General features: G+C 41.9%; 1 protein-coding gene across 7 annotated transcripts in view; it reads right to left on the bottom strand.

The window, feature by feature from the left end:
* Positions 1-22,851, bottom strand: part of CHD7 (chromodomain helicase DNA binding protein 7) — a 189,815-nt gene that overhangs the window by 7,793 nt on the left and 159,171 nt on the right. For 6 of the 7 annotated variants that reach the window (XM_033203496.1, XM_033203500.1, XM_033203497.1 and 3 more), the window contains 18 exons: positions 22,283-22,478; positions 21,459-21,626; positions 21,039-21,218; positions 17,502-17,612; positions 17,207-17,412; positions 14,187-14,386; positions 13,838-13,997; positions 10,615-10,704; positions 10,064-10,167; positions 8,596-8,725; positions 8,114-8,186; positions 7,904-7,961; positions 7,009-7,237; positions 6,552-6,760; positions 5,757-6,428; positions 4,731-4,891; positions 3,045-3,272; positions 2,359-2,802 (listed from right to left, as the gene is read on the bottom strand). In XM_033203496.1, coding sequence (XP_033059387.1) covers positions 2,359-2,802; positions 3,045-3,272; positions 4,731-4,891; positions 5,757-6,428; positions 6,552-6,760; positions 7,009-7,237; positions 7,904-7,961; positions 8,114-8,186; positions 8,596-8,725; positions 10,064-10,167; positions 10,615-10,704; positions 13,838-13,997; positions 14,187-14,386; positions 17,207-17,412; positions 17,502-17,612; positions 21,039-21,218; positions 21,459-21,626; positions 22,283-22,478 — 3,619 coding nt within the window. The remainder of the gene's footprint in view (positions 1-2,358; positions 2,803-3,044; positions 3,273-4,730; positions 4,892-5,756; positions 6,429-6,551; positions 6,761-7,008; positions 7,238-7,903; positions 7,962-8,113; positions 8,187-8,595; positions 8,726-10,063; positions 10,168-10,614; positions 10,705-13,837; positions 13,998-14,186; positions 14,387-17,206; positions 17,413-17,501; positions 17,613-21,038; positions 21,219-21,458; positions 21,627-22,282; positions 22,479-22,851) is intronic. The other variant, XM_033203499.1, reaches the window with a different exon arrangement.

The raw sequence follows: 22,851 nt of genomic DNA, 5'->3' as shown, positions 1-22,851 counted from the left end.
TCTCTTTCCTACTCGGTTTATTTACAGATCGATCAGTGCTTTCCTTGTATTTTATGTGCATGCACATCACCCCCGACAACACCAAATGAGGAATCCCTACATTTCAAAATGTGACAGTTAAAAAAAAAAAGTTTTAAAAACACATTCTCTAACTTCAATTAGGAATTTTCTCAGGCTTTCTAAATGTGGCTTCAGAAAAATATCAACAAATTCTTAACAACGACTTAAAATAGTGAAATGAATAAAATCAGTCTCACATTTAAAATAGGGTGTGTAGAAGAAAGCACCTGGGTTGCATTAATTCCTAACACCTGGTCCAGAGATAAAGCTGTGTCATGATCCAAATATTGAACATAATTGCCTGTAATCCCAGTACTTCAGGCGGCTGGGGTGGGTGGATTACTTGAGCCCAGAAGTTCGAGACCAGCCTGGGCAACATGGTGAAACCCTGTCCCCACCAAAAATATGAAACAATTAGCCAAGTATGGTGGCACATTGCCTGTAGTTCCATCTACTCGGGAGGCTGAGGTGAGAGAATCACTTGAGCCCGGGAGGTGGAGGCTGCAGTGAGCCAAGATTGTGTCACTGTGCTCCAGCCCGGGCGACAGAGTGAGACCCTGTCTCAAAAACAAACCCTGTTTCAAAACACAAAAAACCCTACAAATATTGAACATGATAATAAACAAAAGGAAGTGTCAGCTGCAGAAACTTCCTAATTTGTTAAAGTTTATGGAGAAAGAATTTATCAGTCAACAAAATCTATCAAAGAAGTAGTTTCAAACAGAAAGGCTAATCACTAGTGCTACAACTCCGTTTCAGGGCCATACCCCTAGAAATGGTGTTTTAACTTACAGAACACATGTAAGTCACAGCTAGTCCATTACAAACTATACTTTACAGGATTCCAAAAACAATCATACCATCAACAAATGTGACCATTCTGATGACTGGTGCACTGGTAATCAATTTTTTTAAAAAAATTTTTTTTATTTTTTTGAGACGGAGTCTCGCTCTGTCGCCCAGGCTGGAGTACAGTGGTGCGATCTCGGCTCACTGCAACCTCCACCTCCCGGTTTCAAGCAATTCTCCTGCCTCAGCATCCTGAGTAGCTGGGATCACAGGCACATGCCACCAGGCCAGGCTAATTTTTATAATTTGAGTAGAGGCAAGGTTTTGCCATTTTTGCCAGGCTGGTCTTGAACTCCTGACCTCAAGTGATCTACCTGCCTCGGCCTCCCAGAGTGCTGGGATTACAGGCGTGAGCCACCGTGCCCGGTCCAATTTTGAAAATTTACTCTGAATGCTTCTGTTTTAATTAAGACTCCACCAGAGGGCAAACAAATTTCAGTGAATGTTATTTTTCGTTTCTGAACTTCAACTCAACCACGTCTTATCCTGCCTTCTTATTAAGCTTTCTCTGGGTTCAAGAAATAGAAAATGGGCAAATAATAGGGATGGAGTAAGAAAAAACATGCTGAAACAGATAACTGTCTTCCCTCAATCTCAAATTTCAGTATCCCAAACTGTGTCCCACTGCTTGAGGAAGGGCCCAGGATGGCCCAGTACCTGGAAGGCTTCCCAGAGCACCCACTCTTCACAATACAGACAAGGAGCTCCAGCCACTATGGTGACTGGGGCTTCTAGTCAATAGGTTCAAGATAAATAGTGCTAAACCAGTTTTTAAAAAAACACATGTAACTGTGCTCTTTGGGATAAAATTCTGGTCATCAGTGAGTCAGGCACCACATTTTTGGGTGAGATGTAGTTGAAGCAGATTAAGAAAGAAAATCATTTTGATTATACTGCATTCGTTTATTTCCTCTGAATTGAGAAAGGGAAAGTCAAAATCCATTGGTTCATACATTCTATTCAAACCTATTCTAGCAAAGGTGCAGCTCAGATTTTTAAAATACTTACGGAGGTAGGAGAATTTGCAGTCACCAGCTTTTTATGTTAACACAAATCTTAGGTCCAAAACAAAACATTTATACTAATTCTAATAAATGCCAGGCCTAAAACATAGCAACAGCTTGAAGAGCAACTTGTTTCACCTTAGGAATTCAGAGATAACAATTCTAGGCTCAGAAGAACATGTTTCTGGGTTGGGCTGTTCTTCTAAGAGCAATCAACACATCAGAACATGGGAAGAGTACATCCTCAAGCTACACTTCGTTCAGGCCAAGTGATCTGTATCAATGATCAGAATCATGACTGTTCACTGTAAAACTATTTCTTTAGTGGAGGAAGGTGGCTTTCATACCATGCTGCTGAGATAAACACAGCCCAGCAGCGTGAGCATCGCGGGACCCTCAGCTGTCAACATGTGCAATCGCCATGCAGGTGAACTCCCCAACTTACTGCACTCAATGACGTCCGTTTGTGGCTCATGAAAAGCAGATCAAGGCCCTCCACATTTTTCCTCCTTCCCCGCCTCCTCTTCATGGGAGGCTCTCCATCCACTAGGGAGCCATTAAGGAGATGCCTTGTGGGTGTGCGTGAAAGGCCTGCTTGGAGCAGTTCCATTTGAGTCTTAAAGGCATCAGACACTGGTGTCGAGACATTAGGCAAGATAAACTTTGAAGAAAGAGATGAAAAATTTGAGGTAGAGCTTGTTGCCTCTCTTGAGGCCTTCGATAAATCTACAACTTTTTCTTGTCCATTTTCTGAGACCACCTGAGACTCTCGAAGCTGGGCAACCATCTCCATGAGATTTCGCCTCTTGGCAGCTCTTTCGGCCTCAATTTCGATTTTTCTCCTCCTCCTCCTCCGCTGGCGAGGGACAGAGAGGTTGAGGGCATCTTCCTATTGAAAAATTCCAACAGAGTAGGGTTGCAGTGAGCCAGAATTGTATCGGCTATATGGGCTGGTTTTAGAAATAAGGAACAAGAAGCTTAAGGAATTAAGCATTCATGACTGGTGCACAGAGCTGAGAAAACAGCAGCTATCTTATTTCTAAGCAGGACCAGTGAAATATAAGCTCCTAAACTCAGTTAAGGCTTAGAGGGCTCCCTTTTAAGCTGCAGAAACAAGCCACTCTAACTTACTTTTGATAACTGAGGAGAAGTAGTGAGGTCCTCACTCCCACTAATGCTGGCTTGGCCGACCATGGAGAGCTCAGCAAAGCTCCTCTTCTGCAAGGGGCTGTCCACTGTGGTGGGTGTGTAACCTGGGATGAGGCCTTGGAAATCAAACATCTGGCGCCTATTTACTGGCCATTTGCCTTTCAACACTGCTTCACAGATGTTGTCTAATCGGTTTATCATTACTCTATCCTGCAGGGAGAAGAAAAGTCACAAGAAATTTTAACAAAGCCCTGGTTAAAATTACTAGATAAATACATCCATCAAGATGCAAAAGAGCATAAAATGTTTAGAAGTCAACTGGAGGACAAAGAGTAAAAGAAAACAAAAGGCAAGAAACCAAGTAAGAAAGTAAATAAACAAAATCTCCTATAATGGCATTGCTCTGGCAGAAGGTCCTAGGTGGCTTCAACACAGAAAACATGCTATTTTTAAATTACAAACACTGAACTTCGTAAAACAGAAAAATGTACTAAATAATCACCACCTTCAAAATATCTTCATATTTAAAAAGTAACTCTTGTACAAGCTCCACAGACCTCTGCTGGTGGACGTCAGTGGATGACAATGGAAACCCTGCATTAGCATCTTGCCGCCCAGGCCCTTCAGATCTACAGGCTGGATTGCAGTCCCAGGAAGTGGGACATCATTAGCGTCACTATTAATAAAGTTCAGCATTATGAAATGGGCACCAACCTAGGAACACCTAATGAATGTCAATTTGCATTCCCTACCTATTATCACTTCAAATTTCATTGAAGCGTGTACACTAAAAATTTCTAATTACAGCTTTAGACTGAGTTTCCCTAAATTAAAAGTGCCTGCTACTATAACCTTTGACTGATCTGGGAAACTCCCTCCTATACTCAATAAAGGAGGTTAGCATAACAGGGCAACTAAAGGGACAGACAGAGGAAAGAAAGTATCTTTGACAGTACATTCTTTGGTCAAAATTTTCACCTTCTTTCTTAAACAACAATAACACTGGGAAAGACCAGCCTGGGGGTAGGCTGACTGAAGTTCATTTTTTGTGTTGTTTTAAACCAGACAGCCCTGTTATGGTGATTAGGATGATTATTTCCTCACCCCGAAAAACAGACCTAAATTATACAGGGAATTATTATAAAATTATACTATTTAGCCAAAAAAGTAATTTCCATTTTGCTTTTGGTTACAGATAACTACATTTGGAATTATCTCATAATGTGTTAAGAGCAAATGGATCAACAGTATACCCTCTTCCAAGTCAAGAAGCTGGTAGGTTTCCAAAAATATAAAGTTGTCTTAAATCTGAAGGCTTTATTTCACATAAAAAATTTTTAAAACACAGTGATAATCCATAGATTATACTAAACAGGGGTAAGTAACCTAAAAGCCACATGGAGCCGAAGATCCATCCATATAAACACTTCTATTTCTTATTATCTTTCTTTCACATCACATTTCCCATCCTATTAGAAAAGTGTTCTACAATTTTTTTCTTTGGGCTTTTTCAGATCATTCTTTAAAAGCGTAAGAAAAATCTATAGTCTTCATATACTGTGTCAAAAGTTTACCTTAAAATTATTTGAAAAATCAAGTTAGAAAGATTTCCTCTACCCTAATCCCTTTTGGTCAGCAAAACAACAACAGCAACAAAAACCTGCCAACCTTAGGCCAAAATGAGAAGGCAAATGTTCTTTCATGAAGGAGCTGAGCTACTGAAGGATCTCCGTCCTCCATGTAGAATCCATCTCGGGTTTCATCTCTAGCAGTGCTCATGGAAGCATTGCTTTCTTCATCAAAATTCTTCCCTCTAGAGACAGCTCCTGCTGAGAAATGAGTTAATGTGCATTACTCACAACCACAGTATCAGGGAAACTGAAGTTTAGAAAGGACACGATTAAAAATGTGAATACTAATCAGCTCCATTTTATTGAGTACCTACTACATGGCTAGAATGGTATTAGGCATTGTTGTCTAAAGCTTGTAACAGCCATTTCACATAGATGGTGTTATTTCCATCTTGCAGATGATGACAAGAGGCTGAGAGAGGTTAGTCACTAGCCACCTAGCACTGTGCAAGTAAACCTTACAGGAGGATGACAGCCAAACAAGTGATTGACTCAAGAGCCTATTTTCTTCCTCACAGAAAAAAGGGCTGACCTTCTGGCAAAAGCTGAAGGTTCCAGCTACAGCACAGTATGTGCTTTATTTTTACTTCGGGCCAGTTTCAGCAACCTTACTGCGACTTAAAAAATTGGTAATTTTTAGATTCTATTCCTACTCTTTACTTCTGAATCAAAACATAAATAAGCACCAATTGTTTCAAAATGATTAACAATATTTACTCAGTGAATGACCACCTTCCCTCACATTTGTCTAAATTAAAATCACAGAGAATTCTTAATACACTGTCACTACAAGCTAACTTCCATCCTTAAACCAAAAGTTGCTAATGTGTCCATGCAACTCTTCTTAAGAGTTTATGTTGTTCAAAATACTATGGTTAGGTGCTATAAGGTGCCAGGGCAAAACACAGGTATAAACAAAACTTGAAATTATCCCCTCACGGAAGAAAACGTACACTAAGTACTTGTGGAAAAACAAAAGAGCAGGTGCCATGCTGCCAGAAAGCAACGCATCTCACAACCAGCTGCTGTGGGATTGGGAGAGAGGCCAGTGGTGAGGCCTTACCTTCAGGCTGGGAAGACTCTTCTGACTTATCATCATCCTCCAGCTTTTCCTCTTCATCCTCTTCGGAACCTTTCTCTGAGATAGATTTGGACCCAGCGTCTACGCCGACCTCGACACCTTTCAGTTCATTTTTCGCAGAGCTGGCCTCCGCCTCACATTCCTGCTTGCTCTCCTTTCCGCTGCTGTCGGTTTCTTCTTCCTCTTCTTTGCCCTCACCTTTCTCCTTGGCAGTTGAGTTTTCAGACTCCTCCACTTTGCCTTCCGTTTGTTCCAGTACCTTCTCATCTTGAATGTGAGCAGATGACACGACTGGAGGAGTCTGGCCAAATCCAACTGCCAGTGGGTTCAAGGAAGATGTATTACCTGCTCCTCTGTTTTGAGCAAAGTTTTTATGTGCATCCAAGAAGGATAACTCAGGGTCATTGAGGATGTGATAATCCGTCCGACTGACCCCATGTTTAGCAGCACCAACCAGCAAGTCTCGGTCATGCCGTCCACACTCCCACCACTCTGGCAGATCCAAGCTTGGCTGGCAGAGCTTAAGCCTCTCTCCCAGCTGGGGGTGATGGAGAACCTGCTCGCGGATCTTCCGTAGTAGCTCAATGCGGTACAGAGTTCGAGAGGCTCGCTCCTCTGTGATCGGCTCAATTATGGAGGAGAGGTCTGGCGGTTCTGTAACACAGAAGGGCTCATATTTACTTGGGAAGAACTCAAGGGCACTCTACATTGTACACTTTCTTATTTTCACTTTACTGGTCTTTTCACATAGAGCGCTTTGTTGCTAAATGTACCTACCATCATCTGGCTTGACAGGCATTCGACATACTCGCCTACACATGGCCACAAAACAACTGAAGTATTTCTCCAAACTTTCATCAGACTTTTTGTCAAGCCTGGCAAAGGCTCGAAATTGGTTCCAGTCAAACTGCTGTTTCACAGGGTCAAAAATAACCCCAAAGGTAGATACCACACGGTAAAAATCAGCCTCTTCTCTTCTTGTCCACCTGTTAGAAAGATTATATTAGCTTGTATCACACTTCAGGAAAAGACTTAATGTTTACTGTTTCTTTTCCTCTTTCTCCCAGACTTTATACATGGTGGTTATTTGGGGGTGGGGAGACAGACTGCTTTGCTGGAGTGAGCCTTTCTTTGGCGGTCACTCTTTGATATGAGTTCTATCTCCTGTTGGGTCTACAGGAGCAGGGCAGAAGGGAATGTACCAGGAGCTGAGCGAAACCCTGAAGAAACTCACTTTTGCCGCTTCTCAGATATAATAGCTTCCCTTTCCGCTTCCAGAGCTCTCACTTCCTCTCGAGGCCGCCGTCTGCGCCGGTCAGTCTTCATTAGGGCCTCTTGCCTCATCTGTTGCCTTTTATAGCTGCGCTGATAGGCAGTAATGAGCCGGCGCAGACGTGTAGTCAGGGTTGAAGTGTTAGGCCAGTAAAGTTGGCCTAACTCAGCATTACTCTCACTGTGCTTGCCTGGGGAAGTGGAAAAACATTTTGAAATGTATAGCTGAAATCTTGCAACACACAGAGTATTCCAACAAAACAGGATGACTCGTTAAGATTCAAATGACAGTGTGGGTAAGGGCATCTCAGTGCCCTCATTTTTAAAATATAAATAAGTAATAACATTGGCTTGGAACGTATACACTTGTTTCTTTAATTCCTTAGAGGGGGTGAGAACATTATTAGTCCTACATAAACACACTTTACAGCATAAACTTCCTTCTAAGGTACTCTCCTCTAATGTATGTGCAATAATCATCTTGAGTATAAAAAATAACTGCATAATTGTTGTGTAATGATTTTATTCGGTAAAAGGTCAATATTCTAAATAAACTGAAAATATTTTAGGTAAATACAGAGCAAATGCTCTATTCCCAAGAGTTATAGTTTAGATACTTAAAATTTTTCACTAATTAGTGTAAAATATAAATCAGCTAATTATCATCAAAGAAACAGTTATCCTAGCTAAAAAATTCAATGTAATGAAAACACAACTATTAACAAGAATTAAAATGATTCACAAACCAGGTCAGTGTAGAAGAAATAAGGTGTTAAGACACTGCCATTGTGAAGCAGGACAGTCCCTACCACGTGAACAATGACTGCTCAGCTGCACGAGCTTTTCTAGGGCCTTACCTGTGGCATGTATTTCCATGGATTCTTCCTTATCCTCTGGAGGAGAATTTGCAAATTCCTTGAAAGCAAAGAAACAGAATGACTTTAATTTGGGGTCTCATTTTTCTTTGTCTTTTAAAGAAAAGGTCATTATCTATAAAGTTTAACAAGTCTTATATGGGCATATAATATTTAATGGAGCTATAAAAGCCAATATACTCAAGTTCATACATCTATTTCATCTTTGAATGGTGTTCTGGTTGGTTTATATTCTGGGTCTTCATCTTCTCTATCAAATTCTCCCCTATGTAAAACAAACACAAAAATTGTTTGAATCATACTGATAAGCAAGAGAGAGAAGGGGGGTGGGTAGGAAAGAGTAACAATATATCCAGTGCTACTTTTAATTATGGGTTTGACATCAAAAGCAACTCTATCAGTATTTAAAACATGCAGCCATGGCAGGGTGGTGGAGGGGGTCTGGGGAGGTTGGGGGAAATGACATTTGGAAAAGAAAAACAAGTTTCAGATTATCAAGATAATGTATATTGTTTAAGCCGTCATTACGACACACAAATAGAGTAGACTGGTAAACAGCACTTGAACTTCAAATCTGACACAATACAGTGTGTAGTGCAGGGTAAGAACTGAACCCTGCCAATAGATGTGAAACTGACATAAAGTTTATTCAAATTTTAAAATGTCCTTCTTACCCGTCACCACCATCTGCTAGCATGTCTGTTCCTCTTTGCTCGGCAGCTATGGCCTTGGCATCAGGCATACCAACTCGTTCCAGAAAGCACAGTGCGGGGTCAGCTCGCATGGAGTTGTACTTCTCATAGCCTGTGCCGTGCCCATCCGTACACAGAAAACACACAGAAACAAAGACAGGCCCCATCACTGGCAAAATCACAGCACTGCCACAACACAAGTTTGTTTCTCAGTCAAGGTTAGCATCTATGTTGAATCCAAGTGGACCTTGTTTTAGTAGAGGATTCTATGGAATGCTCCTTCTAGGGAAGGTACTGGGGGCCAAGTTACACCTCAGGGATATTATCAGAATTACCACAAACACTAATAGAAAAACAGGTTCAGAATAACTGCAAGATGCCTGGGAGGATTTCTGAACCTATTTTCCCCCAGATCTAATTTTGCTTGACATTTAGAAGGCTTCGCAATGTTCCTTTATGACCTCTGCAGGGGTGCGCTGAGTCCACCCCCATCCACCCTGTGAATAGCATCAGTCCTGCAGGAACTCGCATGGCTGGCTGAAAATTCCCCATATACGTAAGGCCAGCGAACCTGTCTTATTAGGTTTAGGATGATGCATGTCAGTAAGATGACACTGTTCCCTCTATGGTTTTCAAACTGCAATTTGCTTTTTGACTGCCCAAGTTGACTAGATGGAAAATGGCAGATCCCAACAGTGCACTGCGGGAAAATGATTTTGAGGCTGAGCTCACAAAACGCGGCTGCAGTACATAGGCAGAACAGCACAATTCAATTAGGATGTGTACTACAACACACCGCTCCTAACTGCTGTAGAGCCGCAAGCCAAACTGTAATCATGAAAGGTTTTATAAGCCATCATTCTCCCCTTTAGTCAGGCTGGGCTGCTGAGAATACCTCCACGACCTCCAGAGAATTGGGATTATAATCAGGAATCGCTCACTGTATATATCATGCCAGTTCTGCATCCCCAGCCTTTCAAAGTTAACAAGGCTGCATCCCACTCAGGGGAGCCACGAGTTCTCAGCACTGACATTTGTGAAATATTGCTTGGAACAAAGCCCAGGAGGCACTTGTACAGATTAATAGCAGAGGTTAAGCCCACCGTCCACTTTGACACTGGTTGGCAGAGTTAGCAAGGGAAGCCATGCTGGAAGCAAAGTTTAGGGAGAGCTATAGTACAACTTGGCTATTATTAAAACAAATATGGTTTGGGTTTTATTTACAGCCAAGAAAGAAATGTTTTCTTCTCAAATGCTCAACAAACATTCAAAAACAGCATCTGATATTTACAGTTCATATTAGATTTTTAGTACAGAAAAATGGTAGACGCCAAGAGTCCTTTGGAACTATCCTCATTAATATTATGACTTTGGAAAAGAGTATGTAAAGAGTTCTAAATAAAGACCAAGCCATACAGTCGAGATGTATTCAAACAGAAACGTCACTTACCATGTTTGAACACTCCAATTAAGAGGGATTTGTCTGCGTCCTTATCCCACCAATCTGCAGGAACTTCAGCATGGAAAGGTTCAGGGATCCACACATCGGCTTCACTGAAAGACAACATTTATAAGAAATATTAGTATTAAAAAAGAATTCCAAGTAATGAATGTGATACATGGCTCACGTGCCCTCCCTCCCACAATAAACATCTGAGCATGGTGGGGAGGTATCAGCAAAGGTAAAAAGAAAGGGCATGAGTCAGTAGCCCTCTGCTATGACCAGAAATGAACTTTATCACATGGTATCCCATTTTAAGGGTCATCTCAGAACACCAGTGCTTTAGTTCGCACCTCTTTACACTACAAACATAAATACACACAGCCTTTTCCTGATTCTCGTCATATCCCCAAGCAGGAAGGACAAATACCGCATTCAAGATGCAAAAAAGGAGATGGGTTACTAGTGGTTTATGAAGGTTCTGAAACACAATCCATGATGTTTTCCGGCTACCCAGATTATCTCACTGAGGTTGAGTACAAACGTGAGCTCGCACTAACCTTGAGTCAGCACCCTCTAAGATCTTATCTGCCTGGTCTCCTATCACTTCTTGTCTTAGGTAGTACAGCATGCGGACACGCAGCAGGACCCTGGAGAGGAAGACAGAGGGGGGAAAAAGTTCTTAACTTCAGGACTGTTTGCCAACAGTGGCTTTTGGCAGCTGCTGCTGTTCATCCATCATCCTGCCAAGGCTGATTAGCCATGCTGTATGGTAGGCTTGAAGCGTGACAGATGGTGGCACATAATCACCTCTGTGTGGTGCTTTCTGCTGGCTTCCAACAGGCCTGCCTGGCAACCGCTCACACTGCACAGAGAGGGCCCAAGCTCAGCCCAGCCCAGGCGCACTTCATTTAGTTCTACCTAGTGCAGCTTGTGAAGTTTAGACACGTACCCTACCATTGCCTCTGAAGTATTGAAGCAAGTTTGTAAACAACTGAGCAGATGGCTTTCAGTAACTGTTCTGCTTCATTATCTCATAAAATTTCCTCAGCTGCTGCCTTAATACCATTTTTGGAAGCACATCAGAAGTTGTAGGAATAAACGAGATATAAAATCTGGTTTTACTACCTTACAATAAACCCTCAATATGGAATGTCAGGTTTTTCAGATTATACAACTTTGCTTCCGAGAAAAGAAGATGGCGACAGGGTTGGGTAGAAGGGTGTCCTTGCTCTTCTCCTGTATGAAATACTACGTTAGACATTTTTATTCCTTCTAGTTTTTTGTACCTGGGAACCTAAGCTGTAGTAGCTTCAAAAAAAAATTAGAAAATTAAAATGTGTCCAATTCATTGACATTCTTAATCATTCTTAAGAAGTCGATTTTTTAAAACGATTGGAATTCTAGGAACTAGATTTTCAATCCTGCTTGGAGTTCCTCAATGGCTAAAACATAATTCTTTCAATAAAGTCCACCTGGTAAGTCCCAAAAGCCAGTGTCTACCAAAGCTAGTATCCCCTGCTGGACAGCCCTGGTGTGCATTGGGGACTGACAGGTGAATCGTGGCCTTCTTGGCCATGAGTACATGATAATACAAATGTTATTTCCCCAGCTGAGTAATCCCATCATGTACTTGTACAGCACTTTACAACCAATGTCTCACACTTATACTAGCCCTTTTGATCTTCACAAAAACCCTATGATGAAGCAGGGCAAGTTATAATTTCCACTTTCAAATGGGAAAACTGATGGTAGCAGAAGATAAGTGACAAATCCAAGGTCACAGAGTTACCTTGAACATGGGACAACCGGAACTAGGTCTTCAGGCTCTACTACACCACGCTGTTTTCAGGGTGTGGAAACTGTCCCTAAAACTTCAAAATAACAACTAGGATTCACCACAACAGACAACTCCTGATCACACATCAACAGATGCTCCTCAACCGGCCTTCCCCCAACCACGAGCCTACTCATGGCCAGCATGGGTTCTGGATAGGTCAAGTGTGAGCTTGTAAATCCCTGAATAGACTCACTTTGGATAACTCATTTCTATTTCTTTGGAGTTTTTTCTCTTGTGAACTCATGAGATTAAACATTAACTGTGCCATACTGAAGAGACATTTTCTAAGAGTGTGAGTGGGGTAGGATTTTAGGGAGCACTCTTATGCCACAGCAGTAACCACCAAGTTTCTGAGATACCAAAAGGGTTGGAGGTAATGGTTCTGAAGATGCCTTGGAGCCTCACCACAGCTCTGAGGAGCAGAGAAGACTTCCGACCTGAGGCTGCCCTCATCTACTTGGGTTCAAACCTGGTTCTGCCCCTTAACTGGCTGAGGGTCCTTGAGGAAGTTACTCAACTTTAGTCTCAGTTTCCTCGTCAGTTAAATGGGGATAAAAGTCATACTAATCTTAGACAACTCAAACAGATAATCCATAGAAAGCGCTTGGCACGCTGCCAGTATTATGTGTTCAGACTTTGTTGCTGCTACTTTTACAGAGATAAATGCATACTTATTTACATCCTGCCTCATCCAGCTGAGATCTTGCTGCCGAGGTCTACTGGACTCACCAGGAAAGTGAGTCCTCAAGAGGCTGAATAACTTGCTCAAGGTCACACGAAGCTAGGACATAGAGCTGATCAGTAGCATTGTTGCCTGAACTAGTGATATGGAAAAACGCATATTCAGAATAAGGAAACAACATATGCAGATGTTAGTTTAATAGGAACTGTTAACAGAACTCCAAGCAATGAAATAAATTTAGGTTCAGTATTCTTCAATTATCTATAATTAGTTTTTGGAAATAAAGGTAAGAAACATGATTCTAAGCTCATAGGCAGAAAAAATGGACCCAGCAACAGAGGTAATATTAAGCAAAAAATAATACATGAACTCCCCAGTCCTCCCTCCACTGTACGCAGTTAGTTGAAGGTGGGATCATATAACGCTGACTACAATTATCTAACAGATACTGGTTAAAAACCAGTCCTCTACAATGTTCATAGCACCATTATTCACAACAGCCATGATAACCAGCCCAAGTGTCTGTCAATAGATGACTGGGACAAACAAAATGTGGCATATACACACAATGGAATACTATTCAGCCATAAACAGGAATGAAATTGTGATACCGTAACACAAATGAACCTTGAAAATATTAAGTGAAGTAAGCCAGGCACAGAAGGACAAATAATCTGTGATCCCCCTTAGGAGACATATAGGACAGACAAACTAATAGAAACAGAAAATAGAATGGTGATTGCCAGGGGCCAGGCAAGTTACTGTTTAATTGATACAGTATTTACATTTGGGATGATGGAAACATTTCGGGTATAGTATTGTGAGTGTAATTAATGCCAACAAATTGATCACTTATAAACGGTAAAAATGGTAAATGTTGTGTTGTGTATCTTACCATGTTAAAAAATAATCAGTCATCGCTTCTCGGCCTTTTGGCTAAGATCAAGTGTAAAAATAATCAGTCACCTAAACGTATGCTCTCCTGTAACTTGACACCACATTTCAAGAAAAATGGTAAGGCTGTGCAAAGGCAACAACTACATCATTTAAAAGTCTTAATAACAGAGCTGTCCCTCCAGATCCGCAGGAGTATGGTTCCAGGACCCCCCTCAGACACCAAGATCCGCAGATGCTCAGGTCCCTCAGTTGGCCCTCCAAATCTGCGAGTTCTGCATCTGCAGACGTGAAGGGCCGACTGCATGCATTTTTTAAAGAATAAAAAGGGAATTAAACTCTCCAGGTCCACCCTCTAATAACATACTTGTTACAGTGATGCTTCAGGTGTTTCTTGTAGCTGTCCTCCTGGAACAGGGCATCTGGGTTGCAGCTGGCCAGCCAGTCGGCATCCTGCACCACCGGCTGTGTGCTCTGGGCTTTCACCTTCTTTCCCTTCCTTCCCCTTGGCACAGGGGCTGATAAACCTAGAATCACCATCATAATAATAATAGAAGCCTTTTACATTCCAATTATAGTGTCAATGGCAGAGAGGCAGGGAATGCACGAGGCAGGGAAATATGGGGTGTATGTCACATCTCTTTATCAACAGTGTGTCACAAAGGATCCTGATGGCTTTGTGACCCTGTAGCACAAACAACATGGTGGAAACCTACCAGAATGGTTGACCAAGGCTCGAGTCTGGCCATCTGCTGTGGGTGTGATCAGATCCCAGATGAAGCTTTTGATATTCTCATCGCCTTTGTAATGATTAAGGCAGTATACCAGGATGGTTCTGCAGATAGTTTCGACATCTTGCTCAGTGAGCTGGCGTTTATAGCGTCCGTGGGAAAGAATGTCTGTCCACCGTCCCCAACTGCAAAGCAAATATTCAGCATGCAGAGGTGTCTGTGAGTTTTGATTTACGGCTTTACTTCAACAGTCAGGTACCAGTGTTGGGAAATCCTGGGTCAAAACTAGCAACAATTCACACTGGATGATAGGAAAGCAATCCAGGGTGCAAGAGTTAAAAATACTCCCTTACACAGCAAGCTGCCCCTCAGTTCACTGCTCCTAAGCACATGAGTTGAACTGCCACAAGAATAACGACCACAAAGCTAATCCTGGCTTTTCCAGGTACATGCAGGCTGCAACAGCGCAATTTTCAGGACATGAATTCAACCGAGGGCCTGGAAATTATGGACTTTGCTTCACACTGTCATGATTAGTACATTTTGATGTTGACCAACCATCTGAGATAAAAGGCAACTCAAGATAAAAGGTGTGACTACCCCAAAATCAAGGATGTGATGCTGAGCAGTATATGGCTGCATCGACCCACCTCTAAGGGGATGCCACAGTCACTGGTGAAAGATTCTGAAAAGTTGTGAGGTTCCTTTTGAAACGGGGAGTAATAACCCCAAGCATAAGAACCCTCACAGGCAAGATGTTCTGCCAACCCTCAGGTCCTGATGAGAAATGAGTGGGAGAAAGGACTATGGACAGAAGACAGAAGCAAACAGACAACATGCCATGGGGCCTGACTGCCTGTTTCGTGTTATAATCCCAGGCTAAACAGTGCTGTGCTGTTTCATCTGGGAGCTGTGGGATAAGACCACACAACAATCAGGTACGGGGGCAGGCAGCAGCAGGTGCTGTCTGAGCCATGTCTTCTCCCAGGCGACAGTAGACTGAGCCACCAAGGCAGTGCTCATGGTATGAACAGCCCCTCCGCTGCAGACTGAGAGTTGTGTCTGGAGCAGAGAGCAGCTCACATCCTCCCTCAGGCCCTGCTTCTCACCCTGACTTGGTCTCTTGTCACTCCCTGGTCCTCTCTGGCTCCTGTGAACTTCTTGAAGTTTCTCCAACCACAAGGCTAGCTCTCACTGATGGCCTTGGAACACACTGCTCTGTCTGCTGGGATCTCACTTCCCTTCCCTACCCAAACCCCAGCACTCCCTCTTACCCTGGCTGATTTGTGACATCCACCAAGTCACAGGCTGTGTGACTTTTTGTGGAATTCCTCCTTTCACTTCTCCTAATCCCAGAGGTGGGGAGACAACACTGGAGCTGTGTCTTAACAACGAGCTGACAGGTTCTATGCTCTACAGCAGAGTGCTTCCCTGTCACAGTATTGTCATAGTCTGCACCACTTCTGCTTGCTCACCTGCCTGCCTGAGCCATGACTGTCTTGCTCAGCGCTCTACCCCAAGTGACTGAGAGGATCCTAGACAGTGACCAGCACATAGGTGTTCAGTACATAGTGATGACTATGGGAAGAGGGAAGGGCCTGACTGAAAGACAATCTGTGCTAAGCTCACTTCTTAGCTGAAGGAGTTATTTATGTGTTCCATTCCTAAAGTTACCCACAGAACTCTCAAATCTGATGATTGTGCTGAAACAGGGCAGCAGGCAAGGGTAGCAAAAGGCTTTTGGGGGGCAGGGTGTGAGTCTCTGCCCCATGTAAGAAGAGACAAGAGAGGATGCCCAGCTTCCACAGATAATGAGGATGGACTTCTGTTGAACAAGCATTTATCAGCACTATGTGTCTGCTCACACTGCACTACGCACTGAGGGCACAAAGAAGGAACCTCCATCCTCAAGGAGCTGCAAACAGAATCTAGCAAAAGAGGGAGGTGACTCAAAAATCGTAAACAACATGATGAGTGTGATGGGAAGTACAGGCCAGACTTGGTTGCAGAGCACAAGCTGATGCCTGCATCAGACACCCACAGAGAGCAGAAGGGAGGCAGGTCACCTCCCAGTGGAGGTACACATGGGGGGTCCTCTAGGCAGTGGGAAGAGCTTGTGCAAAGACACAGATGAGATGGAGCGTGGTGCATTGAAGGAGATGAAGCCGTCTGTCCTTTCCCACAGAAGCTTGCACTGCCCGTGGGAAAGAACCAACAGAAGACAAGGGCCTAGAAGAGCTCTGTATGCCATGTCAGCATATGTTTGTGTTTACTCTGAAACTAATGGTAATCCATTGGAAGAAATCATCCAAGACAGGACGTCATCAGATCTGTAGAAAGGTTACTCTAGTAGCAGTTTGTTTTGTTTTTTTAACAGGACTTGCCTATAGTCCCACAATCTGCTAGAGAACTCTTATTGACCGATTCAGATATTTACTGAGCACCCTGCCATTCGAAGTACTGCTTCGGGCATCACAGTGATTCAGAGATAAATTAGACATGGATCCTGCCTTTCAGACACTTGTAGTCCAGCAGGAAAAATACAACACTTTCACAAAGTTCAAATGACCATTCATGGTTCACATGAGTTGCAAGGAAGAATTTAACAAGTGAGATTACTGCCTTTGACAATTTTTTATAAGAGAAATATTAAAAGCTTATGACAGTCACAAATTTTATGCAAAGCTTGCAAAGTGAGAAAAGATTTTGTAATTTTGGCACTTTGTTCTTATTAATAATCAACATGTAAATCTGGATCTGGCATAATTCCTTAAGGTACACACAAGCACCCTAACTGGATTCACCTCTGAATCCAGAAGCATCTGAACAACTTAGATTATGTTAACCAAATGGCTCCAAAGCCCTGTAAAGGTACTGCAGAAGCATTCATTTGACTGTGCAAAGGGGTGTCACACAAATTCAAACACAAATATAGCTCTATACCAGTTGGGAATTCTAACTATCATTAGAACAAAATTCCACCTTACGTAGTGAGTCCTACTTACCCATAGACAAGCAGATTCTTCTCCACCCTGAAACACTCACTCCTTGCATAGCCCTGTGACTTATCCTGGGGGCGCCGTGGCTTTGCACAGGGCTTTTCTTCAGAATCACTTTCCAAGTCTGAGAACTCCATCAGCTCATCTTCCTTCACTGCACTGTAGAGCCTGGTCTGCTTTCTCACTCTTGGAGTATCAATAACCAGGTTGTTCTAACAAAAGAGGAGATACATTTGAAATTTCTGAAAGAGTGGCTCTTGGTTTAGATCAGATAGGTGTTTGAATGGGACTTCTTACTCACCCTCCCATTTAAGGCATCAATATCCAATTCAGCCTTCTTAGCCCACTTTTGCCAGAAATTTGGATCATCCAAGGAAATATCTGTCCTATTTCCAGATGCAACAAAACTGGCCTACAGAGAAAAAAGAAATGCGTTACTTTGAGAGGTTTTTCTCAGAAGTAGAATGTAAAGCAGCTTTTGTTTTTCCATTTGCTCCAATATTGTGCGTTCCTCCACTTGTGCTAGACACTACAGTAGATGGGACTAGAATGACAGACTGGCCCTCAGGCAACTCACTGACCAGGGGCTGAGACCAAACCAAAGAATTACACTGCAGCATGATAAATGACAGGGAGCAAAGGTATAGACCAGTGCAAGTGATATACAGAGGAGGGGCCCCTAACCTGGTTCAGGCAGGGCATTGCTGGAAACTGAGAAGAAAAGGCTCTTCCATAAAATGATGCCTGAACCATTTTAAAACATTCATAAAACAGGAAAGCATGTGGAAATGTTCACAGCAGAGCATGTGCCATGGCACAGAGGAGAGTAAAGGGGAAAAGGGTAGTCAGGGAAGAAGAGCCAGAGGTCGAGCTGGTGAGGGAGAGGGAAGCTAGGTCAAGCAGTGTCTTCTATGTGCTGTTAACAGAGTTTGAACTCTATTCCGAGGGAACCAGGGACTATTTGAAACTGGGAATAATCTCATTATGGACACAATCATATCTAGAGTCACAAGTTGGAAAGGTTATACCAACGCTTGGAGCATGGAAGTCAGAACACAGCAGAAGAGGCCACTGTAATAATTTACAGAAGAAATAACAAAATGGAGAAAAGAGGGTGGTTTAGAAACGTATTCTTTAGGCCAGGTGTGGTGGCTCATGCCTATAATCCCAGCATTTTGGGAGATCAAGGTGGGCAGATGGTTTGAGGTCAGGAGTTTGAGACCAGCCTGGCTAACATGGTGAAACCCTGTCTCTACTAAAAATGCAAAAATTAGCCAGGCATGGTGGTGCACGCCTGTAATGCCAGGTACTCGGGAAGCTGAGGCAAGAGAATCACTTGAACCCAGGAGGAAGAGGTTACAGTGAGTCGAGATTGCGCCACTGCACTCCAGCCTGGGCAACAAAGCAAGACTCTGTCAAAAAAATAAATAAATAAATAATAAATAAATAAAAACAAAAAAATTTTAAAAAAAGAAACATATTCTTTAAAAGGTAAAATTCTTGGGAAGCTGAAGGTGGAAGGTGACTTGAGCCATATGTTCAAGTCTAGCCTGGGCAACACAGTGAGACATCATCCCTAAAAATAAAAAAGGCAAAATTAATAGAGTCAGAATCTGGGTGTATGTGAAATATGAAAAAGGAAGCCAGGAAAAACCTCAGCATCCATTTCAGGCATCTGAATGATGTCAGTCAGGTGGACAAACAGAGATAGGGGTAGGGGGAGAGACAGGGATGGTAAGTTTGGCTGTGCACATGTTGAATACACGGTGTCTGTGAGCTCTGAGAAAATAATCTGACATAAGGCTGAAAGATGTAAGGGAGAAGATGTGGGTCTCAAAGCCCACAGGAGAAGAGCCTTTCCAGATTGCAGCAGCTGGGACAACTGGACAGCCATATGCAAAAGGAAGGTTGGACCCCTATCTCACACCATACACAAAACTCTATTCAAATGGAATCACAGACCAAAATCTAAGAGTTAAAAACTATAAATCTTGGAATCTAAGTTACGCTAGTGAATAATATTATGCTAACTGAATGAAGTCAGACACAAAAGATCATATACCATACGATTCCATTTATATGAACTGCCCACTGTCCAGAGTAGGCAAATCTGTAGAAAACATAAATCTCTGTGAGCTTGGGTTTGACAGTGCACTAAAACACAAGTGATAAAAGAAAAAGATGGTAAACTGGGCTTCATTAAAATTACATGCTATTAAGAAAAGAGTAGGAGAAAATATCTGCAATCATATTAATACAGAACTTTCATACAGAACATATTTTAAGTCTGAAATATTAATAACAAGAAACTCAAAAAACGAACAAAGAACTTGAATAGAATTTTTTCCAGAGATGATCTACATCTGGCCAATAAGCACATGAAAAGATGCTCAATATCATCAGAGAAATGCAAATAAAAACAAGAGTGGGATATGACCTCACACCCATTAGAATGGCTAAAACTAAAAACTCAGATAATAAAAAGTATTGGGGAGGATATGGAGTTCCATTTCCTCCATATCCTCATCTATACTTCTTACTATTTGACTTGGAAGGAAAATAGTACAGTCACTTTAGAAAACAGTCTGGCAGTTCCTCAAAGGGTCAAACATGAAGTTAACATAGGACCCAGCAATTCTACTCCTGGTATATACTCAAGAGAAATGAAAACAAGTCCATACAAAAACTTGTACACAAATATCCATAACAACATTCTTCATAATAACCAACAGTAAAAACAACCCAGATGTCCATTATCAACAAATAAATGTGGTACACCCATAAAATGGAATATTGTTCAGCAATAAAAAGGAATGAATTACTGATTCATACTACAATACAGATGAACCTGAAAAACATTATGCTAAGTGAATGAAGTCAGACACAAAAGATCATACATCATATGATTCCATTTATATGAACTGTCCACTGTCCAGAGAAGGCAAATCTGTAGAAAAATAAAGGAGATTCATGCTTTCCAGATATGGGAGACTGGTATGGATAGGAATGGGGAATGACTGCTAATGAGAAAGAGGACCGTTCTGGGGTAATGGAAATGTTTCAAACTTAGATTGTGGTAATATGTGCTCATGTCTGTAATATGGTAAAGGCATTGAATTGTACACTTAAGACAGGTTAATTGTATAGTCAGTTAATTACATTTCAGTAAAGCTGTTAAAAATAAAACTACAGAGTGGGCCTCAGTAAGATGGCTAGAACAAAATGCAGGCAAAACCTCAGAAGGGGCTCTCAAGTGGAACCACTGGGTGTACTCAGTGGTGACCCTGGCCAGAGCAGCTCTGATAGAGAGGCAGGGAATGCGTGCAAGCTGGAAGCTGAAAAAGCTGAAAAATAAGTAGAAAGGGAGACAGTAGAGACAGCTAGAGTAGATTACGTTTGTGTGGATTTTAGCTCTGAAAAGAGTTTATGTATGGAGACAGAGTTAAAGGGGAAAATAGTGGACAGGTGTTTTTAAAGGAGTGAGTTGATCATTCTTATAGGCTGTTTCAGAAACCAGAATCTGGGGAGAGAAGGAAGATGCCAATGGAGCAGGATCTCAGAAGTGGAGAGGATGGAGTCAAGAACACAAGTGAGGGATTAGCCTCAGGAGCTGGGAAGTAGATACAAGGATGACAAGGTGAGGGCAAATACCAGTGGCAGGTACACAGAAGAGAAACCAAAGCATAAGGAAAGCTTCATGTGCCAGGGGTTCCACAGGGAGTTAATGATTAATTTGATTAATTCCCAATGCATCTTGTAAGCACTTTTACAAGGTACTTTTCACATGAGCTCTGTTACGTTTCTATGGAAAACCTGGCCTCTTCAGATCGATTCACACCTTAGCAAATGTGGAACCTTTCCCTTCCGACTCAATGGTAATGGTGTGGGTTCGACGTAGGAGGATCTGATCAATATCTTCTTCACAGAATTTAGACCCTTCATCCTCCTCATCCATGAGTGCACCATAGGCCCCTTTTCGTAGAAGATCCTCTATTTCTTTCTTGGAAAGCTGTTGTACCTGTTTTAGAGAAATATTTAAAATACTCAAAATAATTTAGAATTAAGAGGTTTGTAGACTAAACAAATGCTGCATTTTTCTCAAAGAGAATAAACCTAAATTATAACAAAGGAAAGTGTTACAAAATACACTTAAAATATTGAGGTCGAAAAATAATCAAAAGCTGAGTAATTTCTTACAATTAGTTAAATAAAGAAAAGTGCCAGAACAAATGAATGGTTTGGGCAAGGGTGGTTTTACCCCATTGGTAGCATTTTCTCTTCCACTCATAGACTGTAGCACAGCTTTATCCAGCCCCAGCTTCAAACTAGCCTTGTCAAACATTTCCCTTTCATAGGAATTTCTTGTAATCAGCCTGTAGATTTTCACAGATTTGCTCTGTCCTATTCTATGACATCTAGCCTGAGCCTGGAAGAAAAATGAAATTAATAGTTATTGCAATGAACTGAATGTTTGTGTCTCCCCACCAAATTCATATGCTGAAACCCTCATTCCAATTGTGATGATATTTGGAGGTGGAGCCTTAGGGAAGTAATTAGGTCATGAGGGTGGAGTCCTCAGGAACGGGATTAGTGCTCATATAAAGAGGCGAGAGAGCTGGCTCTCGTTAAGCTGGGTGAGGACACAGCAAGATGACGACTGTCGGTAAACCAGGAAGAGGGCCCTCACCAAGAACCTGACTCTGCTGGCACTCTGGTCTTGGACCTCCAACCTCCAGAACCATGAGAAATAAATGTCTGCTGTTTAAGCCAACCAATTTATGGTATTATGTTAAGGAGACCTGAGCTAAGACGGCTACCAACGAATGACAAGACTCAACTGCCAGTTCTAAGACCCTATCTATGTGCCAATAAATAGAAGTGCCATTTAGAAGAAGGTTAAAACTAAAAAATTTCTTCTCACATTATTAATCAACAGGTTACTAGTTGGTTACTTGCTCTGAATCATAGGACACAGCCTGAGTGACAACGCAACATTAATTTATGGGTCTGACTGGGACTCCCTGTCATAGTAAGCAGAATGACTTCTTTTTTAAAGGCATCAGGACTTCCTTGTGCATTTACCTGGAGGTCATTTTGGGGATTCCAGTCTGAATCAAAGATGATGCAGGTATCAGCAGCAGTGAGGTTAATGCCTAAACCTCCTGCCCTTGTACACAGGAGGAAAACAAACCTATCAGAATCAGGTTTGGAGAATCTGTCGATAGCTGCCTGGCGGAGGTTGCCTCTTACTCGGCCGTCAATCCTTTCATATGGGTACCTAGAAATCATCAGTGTGAACAAGGAGGCCTGACACACAGCGACAACATACTTGCTCCTTTTGTTAAATTTTTATTACAATATGGAATATATATTTAAAAGACTAATATGACTTAACAGAACTAATCTCAGAGCAAACAGGGTTTATTGGAGTTTTTTATATAATTGATTGAATGACCAAGGATTAAATTTTATTTTACTTCCTCTCCAGGGAAATAGCTAAATTCTAAAAACAACTGACACCTATAACAGTAAGAAAACAAATAATTTCAATTTTAAGTAAGAAATATTCTCCCCTACTCAAATAAAGGCAATGGGGAAATAAAATTGCCTTAAAAAGTATGCAATGTCCTCCTGTAGTCATCATATAAAAT

This window comes from Trachypithecus francoisi, unplaced genomic scaffold, assembly GCF_009764315.1.
Source record: "Trachypithecus francoisi isolate TF-2019V2 unplaced genomic scaffold, Tfra_2.0 Lachesis_group7, whole genome shotgun sequence".
Lineage (NCBI taxonomy): Eukaryota > Metazoa > Chordata > Mammalia > Primates > Cercopithecidae > Trachypithecus > Trachypithecus francoisi.
This window is presented reverse-complemented; position numbering and strand designations above follow the sequence as displayed.